A 24,189-nucleotide genomic window follows, 5' to 3' on the forward strand; every position below is an offset into this window, starting at 1 on the left:
AAAAGATAGTCAATGCCTATTAGGCTCCACCCCCCTGGGATTAAAATAATATAATGATATACAAAAGCATAGTCAACAGACTGGCTGGTCTGAGCTGAGACACCAAACTACTACTACTCAATCTACTGAGTCTCTGTTGGAAACATTCACAAACACACAAACTGTTCTCCGTCATTGGCTGATGTTATCGGTTTTACTTGTTACTTGTAGGAACCCCATATCCTCTAATAAATGTGGTATACTCTGAAAAAGCAGTTTTCTCCTCAAAAACCATATGTAGAGACAGCACCATTACCTTTACATTTAGTCCACTCCTGGTCACTCTAAATGCCCAAATTTTGCATTATTGACATGACAGTTTGAAGTGAACAGAGGGGTAACATGCAGAGTATTCCCTAGCTTTATGGAAGACTTAGGTGTGCGTATTTGACGGGGGTTTAGGCTTCCTTCCTCAAGCTATATATATATTCAACGTATTTAAAAAAAAAATGCAATTTCCCCATACATTTTGTGTCTCTTTGTGGGATTTTGTCTCTGTTGTCTCTCTTGTGTTTGTTTTTTTAAGTCTCTTTGTAGTCGGTTTGTGTCTTTTTGTGGTAGTTTTGAGTCTCTTTTTCACATGATTTTGGACTATTACTATTACCATATCTGTGTCGAAAACGTTGGAAAAGCTAGAACAGATAATAAATAACATTCAAAAAGCTAAAAGACAAAATTTGCTAAAGAAGTCCATGTACAGTCATTAGATCTGAGAAAAGTCTTTTAGGAACATTCTTTCGGTTTAGCTGGTGCTCAAAACGGCTCAGATGCTGCACCTAAACCTTACAGTGGCAGGGAAAACCCTGGCATGTATATATATCAAACAGCTAACAATGTGTTTGCTACCAGAAATGCTGATGTTGATTGCTTGCGCTGGCTGGCAGTTGACAGCAGAATGAGTTGCCATGACGGGGAAATGTAGGAGCAGACACACTGTAATCAGCCTGTCCTTCTCAACACTGGGCTTCAATTACTTTGCAGATGCTCACACAATACCTTCCCTTCTTTCCCTCTCCACTAAGAACCCAAACTGTGGCTCTTATAGCAACAGGCACAGGGAGCACATCACAGTATCACAGTGCATTATGATGAGGTACACCTCTGAAGGGAAATATGATGTATTCTGATGCAATGTGCTCAAATATATAAGTAAAACGGACATTTTCTACAATTTCTTGAGCTAGGAGTAGGGGACCAATTGTGGAGTATCAGAGAAATGGGCTGCAGAGTAGAGTGCAGAGTAGGGAAATGGGACATGACATCATTTAATATTAGCGATCAGAGGGTGGGGTGATGGGTCCTTTAACATGCTGAGTCATCGTTACTTGCTAATGTCACTGTAAAATTAGCAGTTCACAAAGGCCATTGGGAGTGTTCATCTCCGTCCGGGGGGGAGTGAGCGTCGGCGGATGTTAAGGAGAAAACCGATTTTCATTTAAACAAATCGACGTTAACTACACATTCGAGTTAATCGATAAAATCGATTTATCGCCCAGCCCTGACTTTGCCCCAAATATATACAGTCAGACCAAAAAATCCAAAATCAGACAAACGTCTAAATGATTAATACAGACAGATTTGTTTTGGAGCAAGATGTTTGTCCACATAGCATGAAGTTGTAAGTTTACATGGAGGTTACAGGGCTAAATCCTGAGTAACTGGTCCACAAACATTGTGATCACATACTATACACAATTTTAAATTCATTTTAATTGAAACTATTGGTTTGCCTTGCTTGTGTTTTTTCCCCTGTAACCTTTACGTTAGTGGTTGTCTATTGTTAGTGCCTGTGTTGAAAGAGAAATGGAAGTAATAGAAGGTTCAAGTCTTGTTGGGATTTTTGCTTCTTGTTTCCCTTTGGATCACAGATTGTTCCTTTAAAGTTCTTCTGTGTGAGCTGAATAAACCATGAAGCAGAGTGACGGGAATTTATTTGAGCTTGTTTATTTAGGTTATGTACAATAAAGCTTCATCACATGAGCCTTTTGAAAACTGCGTACAACACCCCTCACATACACAAAGAGAAACAAACAGCATCCCGGCCTGCTGAAAGCCACGGTGGGCAGACATATTGTAAGTCTAGGGCTGAGATTAGGAGTTGTTAACAGCAGCAGCAGCAGCAGCAGCAGCAGCAGCAGCGCTTCTCAGGCCAACTCCTCGCAGGTTCTCATTGGTTACACTACCAGGCGGATGGGAACACAAGACTACATGTTTTTCAAGAAAAAACAAAACAAATCACAGACATGGGGATTCATTCCTGATTATCAGCTTCATTTCCTACAAAAATATTGCACAAAAAATCTGGATATACAGAGACAGAGAGATTGACAAGTATAGCAGCCAGCAAGCCATTATCTACTGGAGCAACGTATCTCTTACACAGAGATGAACAGGAAATGGGCCTTTGCTTCCTCGGACTTCAGCTGATTACTTCTATGGTTCCATTAGCTTGGGCTAGTCCTTTTGGCCCTACGCGTTGAATCTTCCATCAGCTTGTAATTTATGCAGGAATATCTAAAAGATGTCTCAAGAAAACTGTAACCCTAGCCCTAATGCAGTGGCTCCTAACCCCCGGTAGTGGTACCAGGCCATGGGACACTGTCTGTGGGCGTGAGGAAACAACATGATACGGAAAAAATAATTATTTAGACTACATTATAGGCTCATCACTCATCAGTTCATCACAATCCACATACCCCCGGGATCTCCAGTAGGAGTGGAGAATAGGTGCCAACTTGAAAAATTTTTAGTTTTGAATCAGATCATCAGTTCCAACTTTAACACGCGCAAGTTTTGTTTCGGTAGCGACCACCATCGTACTTCCAGGCGCCTGTTGTGACGCAGGAGCACAGCAAGTGTGGCTTTATTTTACATTGAAAAGTCCACTGGAAAAGGTGCTGTAGGTAGGACTGTGAAGATCCAGCACTTAGCCAAAAAATTTGAACATCGACAACTTCTCAATCCCCCCCCCTTTCTGCTGAAGCCTAAAACGGTCTCCTTAGCCCCTCCCCCCACAAGGGAGAATGAATGAGTGTGCTTGAGCAGTGATTGACATGCAGTTAGACCCCCCCCCCCCCAGCACTGATTGGTGCATCTGCAATCACACTCCAGGCTGTAGGTGGAGCCAGAGGAGCCAGATTTGTTTTTAATGACCTGCTTCATGTAGTTCTACTGGAACATAGGGTCAGTTTCAGCAGATATGACAGAAAGGTAGTTTTATAAGTCTTACATACTGCATCTTTAAGTAAGCATGTGAACAGTTTCCAGTCCAGCCGCCAGAGAATAAGATTGGAGAATGGATAAGAATCGGAAGTATAAATCAGATTTTAAAATTCAAACGATACCCAACACTAATCTCCAAGTACTAGCTATCTAAAATTAGTAAAAAGCAAAAACATTGCGTAACTGTGTAAAGTGGGGCTGTCGGATTGTCGTGAACAGTTACAAAAATGGATGGACACAGATTCATATGGCGCTGTGGGACAGGAGCCCTCTGATGCTGTTAGGACTTTGTAGCACACTGAGGCCTGAACCCTACTTTTCCTGAAATGCTGTTCAACAACCCACAGAGAAGTTATACAAAGGTGTTAGGCTGCATTCAGACTGCCATCAGCACAGCGTGAAAATGCAACTCCCACATCATTTTTTAATGAAGCTACTCTTGAGGTGCAGCGGGGGTGCTGACGCAGGGTCATTCAGCGGAACATTTAAACTGGCTCAACTTTTGCCTCAATGCAGCGTCATCTGGCAGTAAATATTCGAAAGCACAAATTCCTGATAGATTACTCTGTAACATGAACAGCATATATCTACGTTTGACCCTGCGATCGTCAGGACCAAAGATAAAATGATTGCTACTGAGATAACTGTCCTGGTTTTTGAAATCCTTCCTTTTAGTATTCCCCGCTGTGTTGCATTCTAGGGTCTGATAAGCCTTCCAACTCATCGACCTATTACTCCAACTGGACCTCCTGGGTCATGTTTCATAATCTACTTTCTTTAAAGTACTTCACTTAAACGTTGGACTATACTTGTACATCTCTTTTAATGGAGTTCTCCCTGCCTGCATGCTGAACGTCACAATTCTGACTCACTGACACCAAAAGCTGCTGACTGCTGTTGATAGTTTTAGAAAGCCATCAATCTCACTGAGTACACACAAACAAACTCATTTGTATTTGTGCTGGAAATATGTGACATGGCACCAATTGGCTAAATAACAATCAGAATCAACAAAGAAAAGGACATCACCACCAATATAGATTTAGAAAATGTTCAGTGTTTTCGGGTAGATTTTTCATAAGATACGTAAGAGATAATCTCTTGAGAATTAAAGATAGACATATTCCCTCCTCCATCAATTTTCTCCAGTGGCTCTCTGAGGGTCTAACAGATAGATGAACAGCATAGCATTTTGGATCTGTAGCTGGTTATGATAGAATCAATGTAACAGGCTACATTAATGCTTGATGTTTAGCAAGGAAATGGGGGAAGGCAGTGCCAAACAGCTGTACACACACTTGAAGCATGGAAATCACACACACAGACAAAGACACACACAGACACACACAGACACACACAGACACACACACACACACACACACAATTTGGTTAAGAAATTTTGTATTAATTTTTACCCAGCACAATTACCTCGTAACACGTTCTCAGGGAATAGAAAACTTTGGGTTATATGATAAAACATGTTTGACCTAACCAATAAACTAAAAGAAAGGGGCAAACTATATCTAAGATTCCACTAATAAGTGTGCAACTGCTGAAATCCCAAAAGAGTGCTGTGAGCAGGGAGTCATTTTCTATAATCCAATTCTATTACAGTAAAAAAGTGCTCAAAACAAAAGATACGTATGACAGCTTGCTTTGCCCTGGTAGTATTCACACCGTTATTGACTCAAATATTTCACCCTCATATGGGCTTCTTACTCACAGCAAACAAATACTGAATAATTATTTTTCCTTCCCCAAAGTTAAGATGAATTAGACAAGTAGACCAGAGAAATGTGCACATTTTCTTAAGTCCTTAAGTGTTAAAGCAGTTACAGACAAGAAAGCAAACCGAATTAAATGCTTACAATGACATTTTGAAGCCACAGAAAAACATAACTGGAGGATACACATGCAGCACTACTGAGGGCAGATAATATTGAAGCTCTCAAGCTTCCCTTTAAAAACCAAGAGCATGGAAACAGCATCACATTGTGCAAATTAAACATCAATAATATGAATCCTTAGGGAGGAAATTCCTTCACCCATCCTTTCTTTTTCACGTAAAAATAAAAAAACACGTGTGAACACTGGACCCCAATATACCCGATATTTTAAATGGACTGCTGAAATCAAAAACAAACTGGACATAATTTTGTTGTGAGTCATGAGCCCAAAGCACATGTTCCTCTTCTTTCTCCTTTCTAGTCTTATTTAGTGGAGCGCCTCCACACAGATCTGCTCCTCTGTAATGTCATCAAGCAGTTGCACCTCCACAGGGCTACATGTGTCACTGTCATAGACCTCTGTCCCCATCAGGGCCTCTTCCTCCAGGCCTTCTCCTTTGCCTTTACAGCCTTGCTGCTCTGAAGGAGAGGTGCTCTCCACTGACTCCAGGTCCTCAATGCCTGCCCGGTAGTGGATCATTAGCAGGGTGAGGGCCTGGAGCCTCTCCCCAGACTTGGCCAGGGCAGTACTAATTAGGGCCTTGCGCCGGACATCTGTGGCCTCCCTCTCCTCCAGCAGAAGAGCGTTATTGTGCTCCAACTCCTGGTCAATTTCCTGCTGCAGCTTGTCCAGCATCAACTCAAGCTTCTGGGAGCGCTCATCTGTGGGCAGCCCCCGGTACAGGTCACGGCCTATCTCCTTCACAGCAATGAACACACTGTCATCCAAACCACCTTCCTTACGTACAAGTTTACTGCTGCCACCACTGCCGATGGGCTGCTTTGAGGGGCTGGCGCCACTGGTGTAGGTCTCAGTATCACTGCTCTCATTGTCTGAAGTGTTGGGGGTATGCTTGGGTGAGGGCTCCACCGCTCCAGGCACCACGTCAGCCACCTGCTCAACCAGCCGAGTTTTGGGCACCTGGCGGAGGTTAAGCAGGCGGGAGCTGGTGTTGATAATATGGCGTGTTAGGCCAGTGGTGGCCCGGTTAATGGTCGATTTGGCCTCAGGGTCAGCTCCGCGACGTTCAGTCGCTGCCACACAGAAGGGATTTTCAGCGAGGCACTTGTCCTGGCACTTTTTGTGGCAAACGTAGGCGCAGATCATACACTGAGAGGCTGCCTTGGTCCAAACCTTCTTCTTGCAGTATTCACACCAGGTGGGGTTTTGGAATTGTGTGTCCTGGAAGTTGTGACGGACCTCCACCAACTGCATGGCACCGTAGGCCAAGTCATCACGCTGTGCAGAGGGGATATGCTCCCTCTCCCTCTCCCTTAGATCCTCATCATGGAGACTCCCCTCTCGCTCTTTTTCTGCCAGCCCTCCTGGATACTCTAACTCACCCTCAGCTAAGTAACAGAAGTTCAGAGTAACATCTCCATAACACAGCTTCTCATTAAAGCCCTTGTGGGTGCCGAGGCTGCGTAGAGCAGTGCGGTTGACATTAGCTCTGGGCTCTGGAGGTCCTAACCTAAAGGTGCTCTGGTACTCTGCTGAAGATGTGGCCATGCATTCCAGGGCTACATGCTCCAGCTGGAGGCTGACATGGCCCAGGCACAACAAACTGCCCAGCTTAAAGGGATCTTTGCACCACAAGGCCACATTAAGGTACTTATGGTTGCTCTCCACCTCAAACACAACAGAGGCCTTGGGCCAACGTGCTGTCTGGTTACGAAACATGGTTTCTGGGGATTCCCAGAGAGAGTGGTCCTCTAGACTGTCCCGTGTGCTGCAGGAGCTCTCTGAAGCCTTTTCCTTTGCTTGATCGGCTTTGCTACTGCTGGTGACGGTGGAAGGGACTGGCAGGTCATCACTGGACTCTGCTGGCCTGGTAGACTGCTTCGCCTCAGCCTGCTTGACACCTATCTTCTCAGTGCCGGCCTTGTCCTCGTTGGCTCCAGGGAGAGGAGCTTTTTCTGGGGATTTTTCAGAAGAGCTGATGGTGGTAGTTATGGTAGGAAGAACCACAGTGGCATTGGTAGTTGTAACAGAATCAATACCTTCCAAAAGACTGGTTTCTGACGAGGCTGATGTCAACCTTATCTGAGGTCTTGGTGGCACTGGGGGGCGAGAAGGTGGGGGTGGGGGAGGGACGGTGGGGCGTTGCAGAACCTCCATTGGATCACTACTGGTCTTATGTGGTGAGGGCTTTGGTGATTCTTTGGGATGGGGCTTTAGTGGTGACTGGAGACCCACCAGGTTTAACTTGCGGTTAAGGATGGGGGATATGGTACCAAGGGGCTTAGAGGCCAAGTTGGCCACAGTCCTTTTGGGGCTTTGGTTTACTGTAAGTAAGGAATCCTCCTTAGTATCACTGGTATTTGTGGTGCTGCTGTTAGGGCCACTAGTCTGGCCATGTTTGGACTCCACAATCAACTCTTCAAACTCAGAGTCCATGTCTTTGCTGTCGGGTATGTCAGAAAGGGTGGTGATGGGAGCTGGGTCTTCCTCATAACCCCCTGGCTGAGAAATAAAACCAGTTTCCTCTAGCTGCCCAAACCCTTCCTGAAGAGTTCCAAGGCTTCCAAAAGAGGAAGTCTGGTGACGAACCGGTCTCTCATAGAGTACCACCACTCTGTCTCCAGCCTGCTTCAACAGTTTGGGCACTTGAACTGAGGATGTCACTTTGACACCTTTCAAAAGTAAAGAGCAGAAAAAAAGTTTTCAATCAGTAGTGCAAATAACTGACAGTTTCAACATTTTCTGCTGATCAACAATTAAACATCTCAAACCTCCGATGGCGATGAGACGATCACCCCTCTGCAGGTCTGCCAAGGCAGCAGGGGAGTTGGGTGTGACAGTCTCAATGCTGACGTGCACTGCATCCCCCTCGCTGGCAGGAACGTGCCTGAACGTCATCCCCACACTCCCACAAGGCCCCTTGATAACCTCCGTCTGATGAATACATGTAACAAGAAAAAACTCACGATGAAGACCAGCATTGATTTGGACATGCGTTTATAACTTATCTACTTCATGCAGTGGTAGGATTGTAGTGTGCAAGAACGATGAATGAATCATCTATGATCTAAAGGTTAAATGATCTTCAGAGAAGAGTTTTCAGTAAATCTCCATTTTTTACTACAAAGCAGCAAATTCTGCACCTTTTTTCCTAGAGTTTCTTCCATTTCTTATATTTAATAATAATCCTATGGGTATTTTAGATAATAAAAGATCTAAGATATTTGAGCATACTGTGTTTTGAAAGACTATTTGGTAGAGGGGATTTTTAAAGGATGGTTGTAATATTGTATGATTAGTATGTATGGTCATTAAGTCCTTCATCACAGTCATTGGCAAGGAGCATTCAGAAAGTATTCAGAAAGGCAGGCACATAAAACACTTTATGACTTTATAAAAACATAGGTTTCAATGAGAACAAAATCAACAATGTACTAAATAGATCACTTTAAAGGTTTAAATTCAAGTATAAAGTAATAGCTTAACCAGTACAGATTTGATTTAACTGAAATGTAATGGACACGTATTGTAAATTGTATATTTCTTCATGTTGAAAAAAAAAACAGGCACTGCAAATCTTTACAGTCTAGATGCAAATGAAAGAATAAGAAAAATGAGAATAGATCGTAAATTGACAAATATTCAAGTACAACACTGACATCTGCTTTCAGCACTTTGATGAGAGACTCAAACTGAAAGTGGCAATTCTGTGGCAAGAGAGAGAGCTGCAATTAACACCCCATATCCCACAGCACACCTGTTGTGATGCGGTGGTGACCTGTTTTAAGCCTGACCGGTCATCTATCAAATAGCATAGCAGAGCATTTACAGAATCAAGACATTCGGGTGTAATCAACAGTGTAGGCAAAGCCATGCAATTCAAACTGATTGGTGGAGATTGTAAGCTTCATAGATACATACATGGCAGATCTTTCCTGGTACAGAGAAAAAGCTAGCCTAAATGAGGTGGAGGAGGAGGATGAGGAGATGAAAAAAGATGAAGATGGTACAGGTGTAATGGTTTAAAGGAAAGAGAGGAGGGTCAACATGACATGGGTAGACTGAGACAAATGACTGTAATTTCCCCTGCTGCCATTTGTTACGGTTCTGGTGGAAGGCAGTAATTGAGTTAGGGCTGGCCAAGAATAAGCAGATAATCTATAGAAGCTGGCAAGGGGGGTGGGGGCAGGTTCACTAAAGGTTAAGGGGTGGTCCTGATCCATTCTCATGGTAGCTTAGTTACTAGAAAACAGAGACACTTGGCTTGGCTAAAACGAATCCTCTACACCTATGTATATTAACAATGATGTACAGCTCATTCTTTTAGTACAGAGTACAGTGCAGAAAATAAAAACAACACTTAACCAAACAATGCTGCAGTGTTAATTAAGAAATAATGACAAATATACCCCCCATGATCCTTTCGACCCTGTGTGAATGCTTTTGTGCATTGAGTTTCTTCCACAAGACTGGCAGATTAGATATTTGCATTAACAAGCAGGTGTTCCCAATAAAGCAGCCGCTGAGTGTACTACAGTGCATACGGAAAGTATTCACAGTGCTTCACTTTTACCACATTTCGTTATTCCAGCCTTATTCCAAAATGGATTCAATTCATTTATATATATATATAAAAAGAGAACGAAAATATAATAAGTACATAAGTATTCACAGCCTTTGCTCAATACTTTGTTGTGGCACCTTTGGTAGCAATTACAGCCTCAAGTCTTTTGGAATATGAAGCCACAAGGTTCATTGCTGCATTCATCTTTCCCTCAATCCTGACTAGTCTCCCAGTTCCTGCCGTTGATAACCCTCCCCACAGCATTATGCTGCCACCACCATGCTTCACTGTAGGGATGGTATTGGCCAGGTGATGAGCGGTGTCTGGTGTCCTCCAAACATAACGCTTGGCATTCACGCCAAGAAGTTTGATCTTTGTCTCATCAGACCAGAGAATTTTGTTTCTCATGGTCTGAGAGTCTTTCAGGTGCCTTTTAGCAAACTCCAGACAGGCCGCCATGTGCCTTTTACTAAGGAGTGGCTTCTGTCTGGCCACTCTACCATACAGGCCTGATTGGTGGAGTGCTGCAGCGATGGTCATCCTTCTGGAAGGTTCTCCTCTCTCCACAGAGGAACCCTGGAGCTCTGTCAGAGTGACCATCGGGTTATTGGTCACCTCCCTAACTAAAGCCCTTCTCCCCGGATCGCTCAGTTTAGAGGGATGGCCAGCTCTAGGAAGAGTCCTGGTGGTTCCAAATTTCTTCCATTTACGGATGATGAGGCCACTGTGTTCATTGGGACCTTTAAAGCAGCAGACATGTTTCTTTACCCTTCCCCAGATCTGTGCCTTGAGACTAGGCCTGTAGCGACGCGTCAAATTGACGTCATATTTTTTGCGTCGACACTTCACCACAGCTCGCCACACACACGTGGGAGACCAAAACATTGCAGAATGGAGGACGAAACAGCAACCTCCTCACAGAATTCCCAACAAAGCCCTGCAAAAAGCCCCAATAAAAGAAAAAGTCCTAAAAAAACAGCTCGCCCTAAATCATCGAAGGTATGGGAATACTTCAAATTTAGTCCCAAACGTAAAGGTGTCGTTATTTTCGCTCTTTGCCAAATGGAGTTGGCATACCACACCAGCACAACAGCAATGTGGGAGCATCTGAAACGGAGGCACCCCATTGTCACTCGTAAAGGAGACAATAACAAGTAGTACTAACGTTGGCTAAATTAATTTCATGTTTGCACTACAACTTTTGAATTTTTTGAACAAGATAGTTATGTTGGTACTGTAAAAGAGTAAACAGGCTGGCCTTTCATTTTGTATAGCAGTAAAATTATTTTTATTTTATTTTGTGTAAAGCAGAAGATTTTTTGCTGTGCAAAACTGTTTAATAAAGTATATTATTAAGATTTGTTTGGTATTTGAGATACATTATGGTTTTTATTAATCGAGCAACAGAAAAATAATCGTTATCTTAATAGTCCAATTAGTCGTTAGATTAGTCGACTAATCGATAAAATAATCGCCCGATTAATCGTTTAATAAATAATCGTTTACCCCCAGCCCTACTCGAGACAATCCTGTGTCGGAGGTCTACAGACAATTCCTTCGACTTCATGCTCGTTTTGTGGTCTGACGTGCACTGTTAACTGTGGGCCCTTATTGAGACAGGTGTGTGCCTTTTCAAATCATGTCCAATCAACTGAATTTACCACAGGTGGACTCCAGTTAAGCTGTAGAAACATCTCAAGCATGATCAGTGGAAAGAGAATGCACCTGAGTTCAATTTTGAGCTTGATCGCAAAAGCTGTGAATACTTATGTACAAGTGATTTAATAGTTTTTGTATTTCTAATACATTTTTAATTCTTTAGGAAAAAATAAATGTAATCCATTTTGGAATGAGGCTCTAACATAACAAAATGTGGAAAAAGTGAAATGCTGTGAATACTTTCCATATGCACTGTATATAGAAGTCTCCCAAGCTTACTCCCCATTACGTAATCTCAAATTTGATTGCAGTGCATGGAATTATTAGTATGTCTAAATATTGGTAAGATGTATGTATATCATGTTTTTGTTTTCATTCAGAAGACAATATTTAATCTCAGACATACTTTTTATGGTTGAAATGACAACTTCAAATGTTAAATTGAACACAATTTTGTAATTCACAACTAGCATCGCTATACAGCAATTCTGAAGATAAATACAGTACAAATTAAGTGTGAATATTTCACTCAGATAATCTCCACAATTACTAAAATGTGTGAAACACACACACACACACACACACACACACACACACACACCTAAATAAGTAGCCTTCAAAGACATCGTGCAGTTTCAGAAATCATACTGGAGATATTAACCTGCTTTTTATGATATAAAACACAAAAACAAAATAGATGATAGATTTTTACATATGTCCCTTTTATATTCTTAAAACATTCTTATATTTCTTTCATAAAATGGAAACCCCTAGGGCAAGCCCTTCTGGCGCATGACGCCATTGTTCTTGGCAATTAAGAGTCAAAAGATTCAAAACAATTGGTCAATAAAGCAATAATTGCTTTATTGCGTAGGTAGGATTGCGAAGATCCAGGACTTAGACAAAAAATCTGAACATCGACAACTTCTCAGTCCCTCCCCCCTTTCCGGGGATTTATATTTGCTAATAATATGTTGGATTCATGTTAAGACTTTTTACATTTTTGAAATAACTTTCAAAAATTAACAATGATTTGGGGGCCCCCCTGCATTGACTCTGAGGACCCTCTAAGGGTCCCAGACCCCCTGTTGAAGATCCCTGCTCTAAGGTTTAAGACGGGGAGCGATAAACGCGTCTAGTAATTAATTTTCAATGCCGTACAACAACGATACCAATCATATCACATCTATACAGGCTCACTAGTATACAGCTGTTAAAAAAAATATATACATATGTTTTAAAACGCACTGGTATTGGATCAGTACTCTGCATCAGCCGATATGCAAGTTCAGGTATCAAAATTGGATTTGGGAAGGAAGAAATAGTATCAGAACATCTCTACTTATTTATCCATTAAATATTTCACTGGCATTTGGTACATGGCAGGTGGGAACTTCAGATCCTGATGCCAGTGCTGAGTGGGCCAGCTTCTGCTGGGCTACTTGAGATTCACAAACAGACATTCAGGGCAGCTATATTTTGCCCTTTGAGTAAGAACTGCTGAAAGGTGAATGTAGATGCTGAATATCCCTAACTGGAGCAGCACTGGAGCTGTGTGTATACAGCTGCACCAATGATTATACAGTCACAGACACTCATGTGTACCTAATCATATGTCAGTGCACACAAAACTCAAGTGATAGGACTACTTTTCTTTAAATAACAACCTGGGTTTTATATTAATGTTTTGGCTATCATTGCCATCAGTTAAAATAGCATTCCATTTACCAGAGCGCATGAGACAACAAAGCAAAAAGTTTTAAGAAATTGTTTAAATTAGAAAATTAACTCAAAAGGCATTTAACATTTTTACATTTAACATGTATAATGGTAGAAACTGTGGCCAGGGAATCATACATGAACTGGAGAACAGAACATGACTTCTCGTCTTACAACCTAAAAAATACTTATTCACATATGTAAATGTAACGATTCATTTCAAAATAAATCCTCTAGATTTTAAAGCCCTTAGAGGCAAATTTGTGATTTGCGATGTTGGGTTAAAGCAATAGAATTGACTTGAGTAACGAACCTAAACATGGTGCATCATATAATATTTAAGAAAAATTAAAGCACTCAGTCATCTGTTGTGTTCTTAACATTACTCGGAAGAAACTAAACTCCGTTAGATAATGATTACTATTTGCTTAACTTGTTTGTTTCTGGAGTGTGCCACTGCAGATTTTGCAGCTTAATACTAACTAACTTAATACTGGATGACTGCAGTTTGTTTCATTTCTTGCTAGTCTCACATTGTCAGACCTTCCTCCACAACACCGCGGGGGAAGGTCTGGCTAGTCCATATAGCATTCTGGGATGGGAGAAAAACGTGCTCTGGTTTTCTGGAATTTCTTTAAACCAATCACAATCGTCATGGGCTGCGCTAAGCTCTGCACGGTGCCTCTGCTAAATAGTCTCAGGAAGGAACTTGTTTTGGTGGAACATGTGTACGTTCAAAAGTAGTTTTAGTCGTGCGAGAGAAAACTCTGATTGGACAGATAGTCTAGCTAGCTGTCTGGATTTACCCTGCAGAGATCTGAGGAGCAGTTAACCATAGTCCTCACAAATCCACCGGAGGTTAGAACGCCAACACAAAGACAGAGGAAGGGGACAAACATCCCCGGCGGAATTTCCTGCGACACCAGAGCAATCCCAGAAGTGGAACATTGTAGATATGGACTAATTTCTCGCTAACACAATACGTGACATCAGCAAGTTGAAACTTACTGTTGAGCAGAGGTTAAAAGACCAATTCGTACATAAGTGAAATCTTCACATTCTGTATCATCAGGAGCTTAAACTGGAAAAATATCAATCACATGAAAACAGAAAACATGGACAAACTATCTGTAACGTTAGAATCAGCAACACCAGAATCCCTTCAGTGACTGGAAAATCTAAAAAGGTTTGGATAGGAATCAAAGGGTCTGTATGTAATTTATTTAATCAGTGTTTCCACTATATACACATTTAGCAGCGGCGGTGCGCCCCTATTAAATTATTGCCGCCGCTGCTTCGTGATTACACGACTCTGCAGAGCCGTCTGCTCTACTGAACTCCATCTCTCCCCTTTGAGGGTGAGCAACTGGAAAGGTGACAGGACGTCATCACTGCTGGAGTCCTGGCAACCAAATAAACTACAGCGCGAGTACAGCAGTTTCTCCTCAGGCAGAGTGACAAACGGCGACAAAAGCCTCGACGGCTGATTTCTCCTTAGCGGCGGGGACTAGCAACTAGTCAGTGGGCTACTGACAGCAACGTTATTGTTCATATTTCAGCACAATGTTCAGTAATGACATTAGTAGGGGTCACAGTCAGTGAAAATGTGATGCGAGATGCACGTCATATTATGTATCTGGAATTGTTCATTAGCTGTGTAACATTGATGTGTGATATCTGTAAAGCTGAACCGACTCACAGTAGTAATACAGATTTTATTCTGGTCTGATCTCACAGATTTTATTCTGTGAGAGAAAGGACACTAACATTGTATCCTGGAATGTAATTTTAAGACATACGCTTTTGAGAAACAATTGCAAATAAAGCAAACTGTTTTTACACGCTGTATTCACTTAGGTTACGTTACTGTTGACAACTTCGTCAGCTGTTTTAGGATACCACCCTTATATCTAAATTGGGAGACTTCATGAAGAATGTTTAGCCTCTTTTTAAGTAATCTCATTGCTGCTAGCTGCCATTGTTTTGTCATTATCATAATGTAATGTTTGTACACCATACCATCTAATCATGGTCTTGAAATCATGTGTATGTTTACTTTAGGGGGTAAAGTATATTCTATTGCTAGGGTTGGGCGATGTCCCCTAAATTGCCAGTTGACGATTTTTACAATAAAACCGTCCATCGGCACAACCCTAATTCTCGCACACATTTCTGAAAGTTTTTTGACTTGAAAAAAAACATAATTCTTTCACTCTTGAATCAAATTGCCAAATTGAAGAATCAAATTGGGGTTAAGCCAGTGATTAAAACCCCACTAAAGTACACTTTATTAAACTGGTTGTTGGGGTGCTGTGGTTAATACTGTGTGCTTTTGATTTCTGAAGGAACTGACTACTGGACTACTAGATATTAAGCTAAGTACTTACTTTATTTGGGTTTTTGCTGCTTCTTCTACTTTTCTGCTTTCTACTGATGCTGTGTGTTTTCTGCTGGACTGGTTGTTGGGCCAAATTTAGTGGTTCTTGTTAAAGTGAAACTAGTTAGTGTGAAGTGTGAATCTTGGGAGTGGAGGTTAACGGCTCTCAGGTGCTTTGACTGATTAGCCAGGGTATGGCCTCCCCACCTGTACCAAACACTGATCTCCTCCTTGTATTTAACATTGGCATTTGCGTGAAGCGGCAGCTTCAGCGGCAGCCTCTTCGGACGAAGACAAAGGAGTCTACGCAGGAGGCTAAGTGGGAAGATAAGTGGACTCGATATCTCATATCTCACTCACATTGCTCGGTGTCTTCATCCAGAAATGTGCTGCTTTTCCATTCCTATCCGTGTTTCCTCTCGGAGATACTACAAACCACGCACTAGCTCGCAACATTTCCGCAACTCCAACTCTCTTACCTATCCCACCCGTTCCACACACACCCAACACCTTGTTGCAGGTGGCCTGTGGAATTGCCAGTCTGCCACTCGCAAGACTGAGTTCATCTCTGGCCTTGCCAGCCTGAAATCCCTTGACTTCCTTGCTCTCACAGAGACCTGGATTACACCAACCAACACATCAACCCCTGCTGCTCTCTCTTCTGCCTACTCTTTCACCCACACACCCAGACCCACTGGGAGAGGCGGGGGGACAGGCCTACTCATTAACCCCAAGTGGAGATTTTCTCTCTACCCACTGCCACAGTTTACTCCTCTCTCTTTTGAACTTCATGCTGTCACCATAACTCATCCGGTACAACTAGTCATCATTGTTATCTACCGCCCACCAGGTGCTCTGGGGGAGTTTCTGGAGGAGCTGGATGTCCTTCTTTCAAAACATCTCTGAAACTGGTCCTCCGCTGGTACTTCTAGGAGACTTCAACATCCAGACAGAGAAGTTGGCTACCTTTCTTCACCTTCTCTCCTCTTTTGCCCTCTCACTCTCTCCTTCACCACCCACTCACAAAAGCTGGCAACCACCTAGATCTCATATTCACCAGAAACTGCTCTACATCAAACCTCACTGTTACCCCACTCCATACCTCAGACCATTTCTTCATCTCTTACTCTCTACCACTCTCCCAAGCTCACAACCATATCTCAAGAGACACCGTACCTGTCCGCCGTAATATTCGTTCACTCTCTCCTTCTTCTCTGGCGGCATGTACTCTATCTACCCTCCCTCCATCTGACTCTTTCTTACTCATGCCTCCTAATGCTGCCACATACACTCTACTTTCTACTCTATCCTCCTCTCTCGACTCTCTCTGCCCTCTTACTTCACGACAAGCTCGCAAGTCCTCCCCAGCGCCGTGGTTATATGACTCAGTACGTGCTGAAAGATCAACCATACGGGCAGCGGAAAGGAAATGGCGGAAATCTAAACACCCAGATGATCTGCTTACCTATCAGTCTCTTCTTTCCTCCTTCGCTGCCTCCATTTCTGCAGCAAAAAGCTCTTTTTAATCAAACCAAAATTGAATCCTCTTTCTCAAACCCCCAAAAACTTTTTTCCATCTTCTCTAACCTGCTAGATACCCCCAGTCCACCTCCTCCCTCCTACCAACCCACTTTGTCAACTACTTTGTAAAAAAGATAGATAGATATAGTATAGTCATACGCTCTTCCTTCTACACCACACCTCCTGAAATCACCTTACCATCCATCACATCCAGTACTCTTTCCTCTTTCACCCCTCTATCTCCAAATCAAATTCTTACTTTGATTACCTCTGCCCGTCCAACCACCTGCCCCCTGGATCCTATCCCTTCTCACCTTCTCCAGTCCATTGCACCTGACCTTCTTCCTTTCCTCACTCATCTCATTAACATCTCCCTGTCAACTGGCTGTTTCCCCGATGCCCTTAAAGAGGCAAGAGTGACCCCACTACTCAAAAAACCAACACTCGACTCCTCTGATGTCAATAACTATAGACCCGTCTCCCTTCTTCCATTTCTATCTAAGACTCTTGAGCGTGCCATTCATAATCAACTCTCTACCTATCTCCACCAGAACAACCTTCTTGATCCCCACCAGTCTGGCTTCAAGGCTGGTCACTCAGTTCAGTTCAGTTCAATTTTATTTATATAGCACGTTTAAAAACAACCTCAGTTGACCAAAGTGCTTAACATGCTCCAAAAGCAACGAAACAATAAACACAAACAAGGCACAATATACAACAGTAGAAAAAGAATAATGTCAATAATGTCAAGATATCAAAGCTCAACTTGAATTAAAAGCCAATGCGTAGTAATGGGTCTTAAGCAAGGACTTGAACGTTCCAATGGTCCGAGCTGTTCTTACATGAATGGGTAAACTATTCCAGAGGTTTGGAGCAGCCACTGAAAAGGCTCGGTCACCTTTGGTTTTTAACCTGGATCTGGGCAATACCGAGGAGCATCTGATTGACGACCTCAGTGCTCTGACAGGCGTGTGGACATGTAAGAGCTCTGATAAGTAAGACGGCGAGAACCCATTTAAGATCTTAAAACAATTAATACAATTTTAAATTCAATCCTGAAACAAACAGGAAGCCAGTGGAGCGTGGCCAAAACCGGTGTAATATGGTCACGCTTTTTAGTCCCGGTTAAAAGTCAAGCTGCGCGTTCTGGACTAACTGTAACCGACAAAGGGATGACTGATCCAATCCAACATACAGTGAGTTACAGTAGTCCAAACGGGACGTAATAAATGCATGTATGACTCTCTCAAAGTCTTTGTGCGGGTAGGTAAGGCTTGACCTTAGCCAAAAGTCTCAGCTGGAAGAAGCTAGTTTTAACAACAGAACTAATCTGTTTGTCAAATTTAAAAGCACGTCAAAAATCACTACCCAGATTTCTGGTAAAAGGATGAATTTGGGAACCTAAAGTACCAAGAGCATCTACACAGGCACTGAAATGTTCAGCCCGACCAAACACAACAACCGGTCTTTTGTCATTAAGACAGAGAAAATTCTGATCCAACCATATTTTGAGATCACTCAAGCAGTTTAACAACGGCTGGATAGTGTCCTTCTCATTGTTTGTTACAGGCAAATAGATTTGTACATCATCTGCAAAACAATGGAAAGAAATGTTGTGTTTTTTTCAAAAATGGACCCTAAGGGCAGCATGTACAAAGAAAATAGCATGGGTCCCAAAATGGAACCTTGGGGGACCCCACAGGAAAGAGGGGCAGCAGATGAAGAGCAGTTACCAATGTGGACTGAAAAACTCCTATCTGTCAAGTAGGATTCAAACCATTTTAAGGCAATGCCCGTAATGCCAACACTTTGTTTGAGTCGGGATAAAAGAATAGAGTGGTTAACAGTGTCAAAGGCCGCAGTCAAGTCTAAAAGCACTAAAACAGCGGAGTTTCCTGAGTCGGACCGCTAAGAGAAGGTGTCGTTTAGACTCTTAGAAGGGCAGTTTCAGTACTGTGACGAGGCTTGAAACCAGACTGGAACTTTTCATGAATACTAAAATCATCTAAAAATGATTGAAGTTGATTAAAAACAACCTTCTCCAACACTTTAGTATAAAAAGCGGTAGTTTTGAAATAGGTCTAAAATTAGACAATACTAACGGATCCAAATTTTTCTTTTTAAAAGTGGTTGCACAACAGCATGTTTAAAAGCAGCTGGAACACACCCTGAGCTAAGAGATGAGTTAACCAAGGATAAAATACTGGGCCCAACAGTGTTAAAAACATCTTTTATGTAAGCGTGCAGGGATACTATCCTGCAGGCAATTAGCCGGACGAGCTGCTTGACTATGTCAGAGAGAAGGTGGAGTGAAACTGGCTCAAACTGCTGGAAGACAGCTGGGCATAAAGAGGTAACAGAGGGGTCACTGGTAAAAGCAGGGGATGAAAAGCTCAGGCCGGCAATTTTATCTATGAAGTGTTTCAGGAAGTTTTCACACAACAATGTGGATGGCACAGCACAGTCAGTTTCACAAGGGTTAATAAGTGAGTTAAACACTTTAAAAAGAACTTGAGGCCTCTGGATGTTACTAGCAACCAGGTGAGATAAAAAATAAGTTTTAGCAGATTTAACTGCTCCCTGGTATTTATGTAATAAGTCTTTTAAAATTTGAAATGACACTTGAAGTTTGTCCTTCTTCCACTTTCTCTCAGCTGTTCTGCAGGCCCGTCTGAGAGAGCGGGTGTTGTCATTCAGCCAAGGTTCTTTAAGAGTTTTTGTGCGTTCCTCCCTCAATGGGGCAACAGAGTCCAGTATCTCTGTACAAGTAGAGTTGAAGATGTTGGCGAGTTCCTCCACATTAAGAAAATCACCAGGATTATAAAGCACTGAGTTTTTAAAAGCAGCAGGAAACTGTGTGGCAGTTTGAGGGTTAATTGCACGGACACAACGTGCGGGGGAAACAGACAAAGTGTCCGAGCAGGGGACAACGATAGTAAATAAAACAGGCAGATGATCTGAAATGCATGTGCCGCATATTTCACTAATGGCAACATCTAAGCCATATGACAGCACAAGGTCCAAAGTATGTCCTTTTTCGTGCGTCGGGCCAGTGACAGACTGCGTGAGACTAAAAGAGTCAATAAGATTAAGAAAATCCTTAGACATCGGTCTGGATTCGCAGCACACATGTATATTAAAATCACCAACGATCAAAAAGCGATCATATTTCAAAGCAATTCGAGCCACAAAGTCTGCAAAGTCCTGAATAAAATCCTTATTAAACTTCGGAGGTCGATAAACCACAGCACATAAAACAGTAACTGGAAGATGTGTCTCAAACAGCTGCAGCTCAAAGCTGGAACAGCTGTCAAACGGAATCTCCCGACATGGAAAAGCACACTTAAACACAGCGGCTAATCCTCCACCTTTACCTGTGGTCCGAGGGGAGCTGAGGAAGCCACATCGGGGAGGAAGAAGTTCAGAAAAAGGCGTGAGCTCGCCATCATGAAGCCAGGTTTCTGTTAAGAACAAAAAATCCAACTCACGAGAAGTGAAGAAGTCATTGAGGAGAAAAGTCTTGTTGGCTAGCGATCTAGCATTAAAACAAAAAGCAGCGAAGAGTTTGATCCTCACTGGCTGGAGGCGCCGCCACGATCAAGCGGGCGGGGGTTCAAAAATCCACCCCACCTCGGCGGAACCGAGCACGCATGGGAGAAGATCCAAGTACTGACCTGGCCCGTGGTGCTGTCAGCAGGTGGTCCCCGGATATAACCTGTGAGCCAGGGACAATGGGACGAAGCCAGCGGTCTCTCATCCCCAGCACGCGCCCGGCAGCAGGAACGTAGCGTCCATCAGGACACGTCACATAGGTGAGCGCCAGGTAAGCCTTGAATCTGACCAGCACACCTCCACGCTTTCCCCGTCGTCTGTAGCGTTTCTTACGGGGAAGAACAGCAGGTGAACGGCGCAGGTGCTCAGGTATATTCGACAGCAGAGGAGGAATCCTCGAGGTCCAGCGATCTCCCAAAACATGTCTTTCAGACAATAAGTCAGCAGATAGTTGAATGTTGATAAGTGCTTGGCGATCATAAACGAGTAAAGCAGAAACATCTTGACAGTAAATAAATAGAGCGATAGCAAACAACAGACTAAGCAGACGAGACAGAGACAGAGACAGACGGCTTGCCATGCACACTAGCGCCATCTTTGGAAGCAAAGCTGTGTGTAGTCTTTCAACAGAAACTGCCCTCCTTGCTGTCACTGAGCAGCTTCACATCGCTAGAACAACCTCTCTCTCTTCCATCATCATCTTTCTGGACCTTTCTGCTGCCTTCGACACAGTGAACCACCAGATCCTCATTTTGACACTCCAGGATCTGGGTGTTTCAGGCTCTGCGCTCTCTTTGCTGACATCTTACCTGGCAGACCGAACCTACCGGGTAACTTGGAGAGGATCTAGCTCAGAACCTTGCCCACTCAAAACTGGGGTTCCCCAGGGATTAGTCCTGGGTCCCCTCCTCTTTTCTCTGTACACCAACTCTCTTGGGACTGTCATTCAGTCGCACGGCTTTTCTTATCACAGCTACGCAGATGACACCTAACTATTTCTTTCCTTTCCTGAGTCTGAAACTCAAGTAGCAGCACGTATCTCGGCCTGTCTGACTGACATCTCTTCTTGGATGTCCGCACACCATCTGAAACTCAACCTTGACAAGACTGAGCTCCTTTTCCTTCCAGGGAAGGGCTCTCCTACCCAAGACCTGACTATAACAATTGACAACTCTGTGGTAGTCCCCACCCAGACAGCTAAAAACCTGTGTGTGACACTTGACGACCAACTCTCCTTCACTGCTAACATTGCTGCAAACACCCGATCATGTAGATACATGCTGCATAACATCAGAAGGATACATCCCCTTCTAACACAGAAGGCGGCTCAGGTTCTGGTTCAGGCTCTAGTCATCTCACGTCTATACTACTGCAACTCCCTCCTGATTGGCCTGCCTGCATGTGCCATCCAACCTCTGCAGCTCATTCAGAACGCAGCAGCTCGACTTGTCTTCAACCTCCCCAAGTTCTCTCACACTACACCGCTCCTCCGCTCTCTTCACTGGTTACCAATTGCTGCCCGCATCCGCTTCAAGACACTAGTACTTACATACAGGGCCATGAATGGATCAGCCCCAGCTTACATCCAGGACATGGTCAAACCATATACCCCAACCCGCTCACTTCGCTCTGCATCAGCCAAACTTCTTGCTGCCCCCTCACAGCGAGGGAGAACTAATCACTCAACGAAATCCAGACTGTTCACTGTCCTGGCTCCCAAATGGTGGAACGAGCTCCCCATCGACATCAGGATGGCTGACAGCCTACACATCTTCCGCCGAAGGCTAAAAACACATCTCTTCCGACTACACCTCGGATTAAAAAAAAACAAAAAAAAAAACTCTTGAACCTACACTTTCATGTCTCTTTGTAGCTTTGCTTATTTAAAGCTGATGTATTTGCACTTACTACTTGTTGTCTCGAGTTTGTACCTTCAAAGTTGAAAGCACTTAATTGTAAGTCGCTTTGGATAAAAGCATCAGCTAAATGACATGTAATGTAATAATGAAATAACCCCTCTGCAACTCTTGTTTAGAGTTATGATTTTGTTTGGTGTAGAAACACACTAATAAAAAGTGAGATATGACTCCTTTCTTCCCATTCCTGAGAGAAAACTGCGGTTGTTGTGTCCAGGAGCTTTCCTTCAGAGCGGAGCAGCAGTAACTGGACTAACCTTGTTAACGACAACCAGCATCTCTGCTTCCTCGTCTCGGAGCAGAAAAGACAAACAAAGAACATAGCAACCCCCGAATGTCCAGATGTAAATGGAGCAATTCACTTTCTATTTCAGCAAATCCATTCTCTCTTTTATCTGCACTGCCACGGAGGACAAATGAAAGGTTAATATGTTCTAATGGCAGCTATCACTGCTTTAAAGTTCTCTCTTTTACCTCCAAGACCAAAACAAGTCTTCCTTTGATCCCTGAATTATGATAAAAGACATCTATTATTATAGCGGTTACCCTTTGACATATCATGGGCTTCCTCACAAATTGGCTACCACACACAAAAATCTACTTGATGAAACAGATTATCTGCGAGAAACAAAATTCTGTACTTCCTCAAAAAAATTTAAGTTTGTCCTTGTAAATCTGTAAAATAGCTGGTGTGTTTGAATAATATGTACCAAGTTGGAAAGAGACACCATCCAGAAATTGTGCAAGCTTACAGACTTTAAAATATATCCCTGTTCTTCTCTAGAAATCTAAAATCAGTTTGTATAAAGAAGGTGCTCTAACAAAATTCATGCATTTGGTCTTCATAAGGACATTCTTACTTAGAGATTTGTTCCGTGTTTCCACTAATTACATCTAAAACCTACAGAAAATACTGAAAGACTGGTGACTGCACTTTTTTCTCTCCATATTCAGACCTCAGACCAAGCCTGGATCCGTCCCACTCAGACCCAGCCTGGGTCCGTCCCACTCAGACTCACTGACATCTTCATGGAGCGGACAGGACCACTTGATGTATTGGAATGATTTTACCCTGGAGAGCATCGTGAACACGAGTAGCTCACTCTGAGGAGCTTACTTTGAGACATGAGGACGCTGGCGCTGCTTATTCGCCGCTTTTCCGTCTGCTACTCTCTTGTGTTCCTGTTTGTTTGTGTTCTCTGTACCCCTACCTCTGGACAGCCTCTGTAACTCTGGACAGCCTCTCAGCTGGTTCCCGAAGCTGCCTGGGCTCCTCGACCGGACTCTCGCCTCGTCGGTTAGCCGCTAGCTGGCTGCCCCCGTTCACCAAACACATGGCGGCTAATCCTAGCTGCTACAGCGGCTAACCCGATTGCTGACCTCCTTCTCACCTCCACCAGATGCGTGCCGTGACCCAGACTAGACTTTCATCTCCTCCTGTCGTGACGTGGATCATTCTAGCACACACATCATTCACCCACCTCTGTGCTCCTAGCCCACGGCTAACTGCTATCACAGAGCTCTCAGTCCCTCCGCTCGGCATCATGTTCAAATATTCAACTCTGCAACTGGTCGAACTCGTCAACTACTCCATTCCATCCTGCATCCCAGTCATCAAACAGCTCGGACTTCTACGTCGACCCAGTTACATCCACAGAAGCTCTCGCCGCAAGTTTGTTTTCTTCCACCACGGACAATCCATTCCATCCATC

The 24,189-nt window shown here is 43.3% G+C and overlaps 1 protein-coding gene across 2 annotated transcripts in view; it reads right to left on the minus strand.

The window, feature by feature from the left end:
• Positions 1-3,162: 3,162 nt before the first annotated feature.
• The window catches only part of pdzd8 (PDZ domain containing 8), an 80,228-nt gene continuing 59,201 nt past the window's right edge, over positions 3,163-24,189 (minus strand). For both annotated transcript variants that reach the window (XM_039783473.1, XM_039783472.1), the window contains 2 exons: positions 7,941-8,103; positions 3,163-7,841 (listed from right to left, as the gene is read on the minus strand). In XM_039783473.1, coding sequence (XP_039639407.1) covers positions 5,476-7,841; positions 7,941-8,103 — 2,529 coding nt within the window. In that variant the 3' untranslated portion in view covers positions 3,163-5,475. The remainder of the gene's footprint in view (positions 7,842-7,940; positions 8,104-24,189) is intronic.

This window comes from Perca fluviatilis, chromosome 19 (assembly GCF_010015445.1).
Source record: "Perca fluviatilis chromosome 19, GENO_Pfluv_1.0, whole genome shotgun sequence".
In the NCBI taxonomy this organism is placed as follows: domain Eukaryota; kingdom Metazoa; phylum Chordata; class Actinopteri; order Perciformes; family Percidae; genus Perca; species Perca fluviatilis.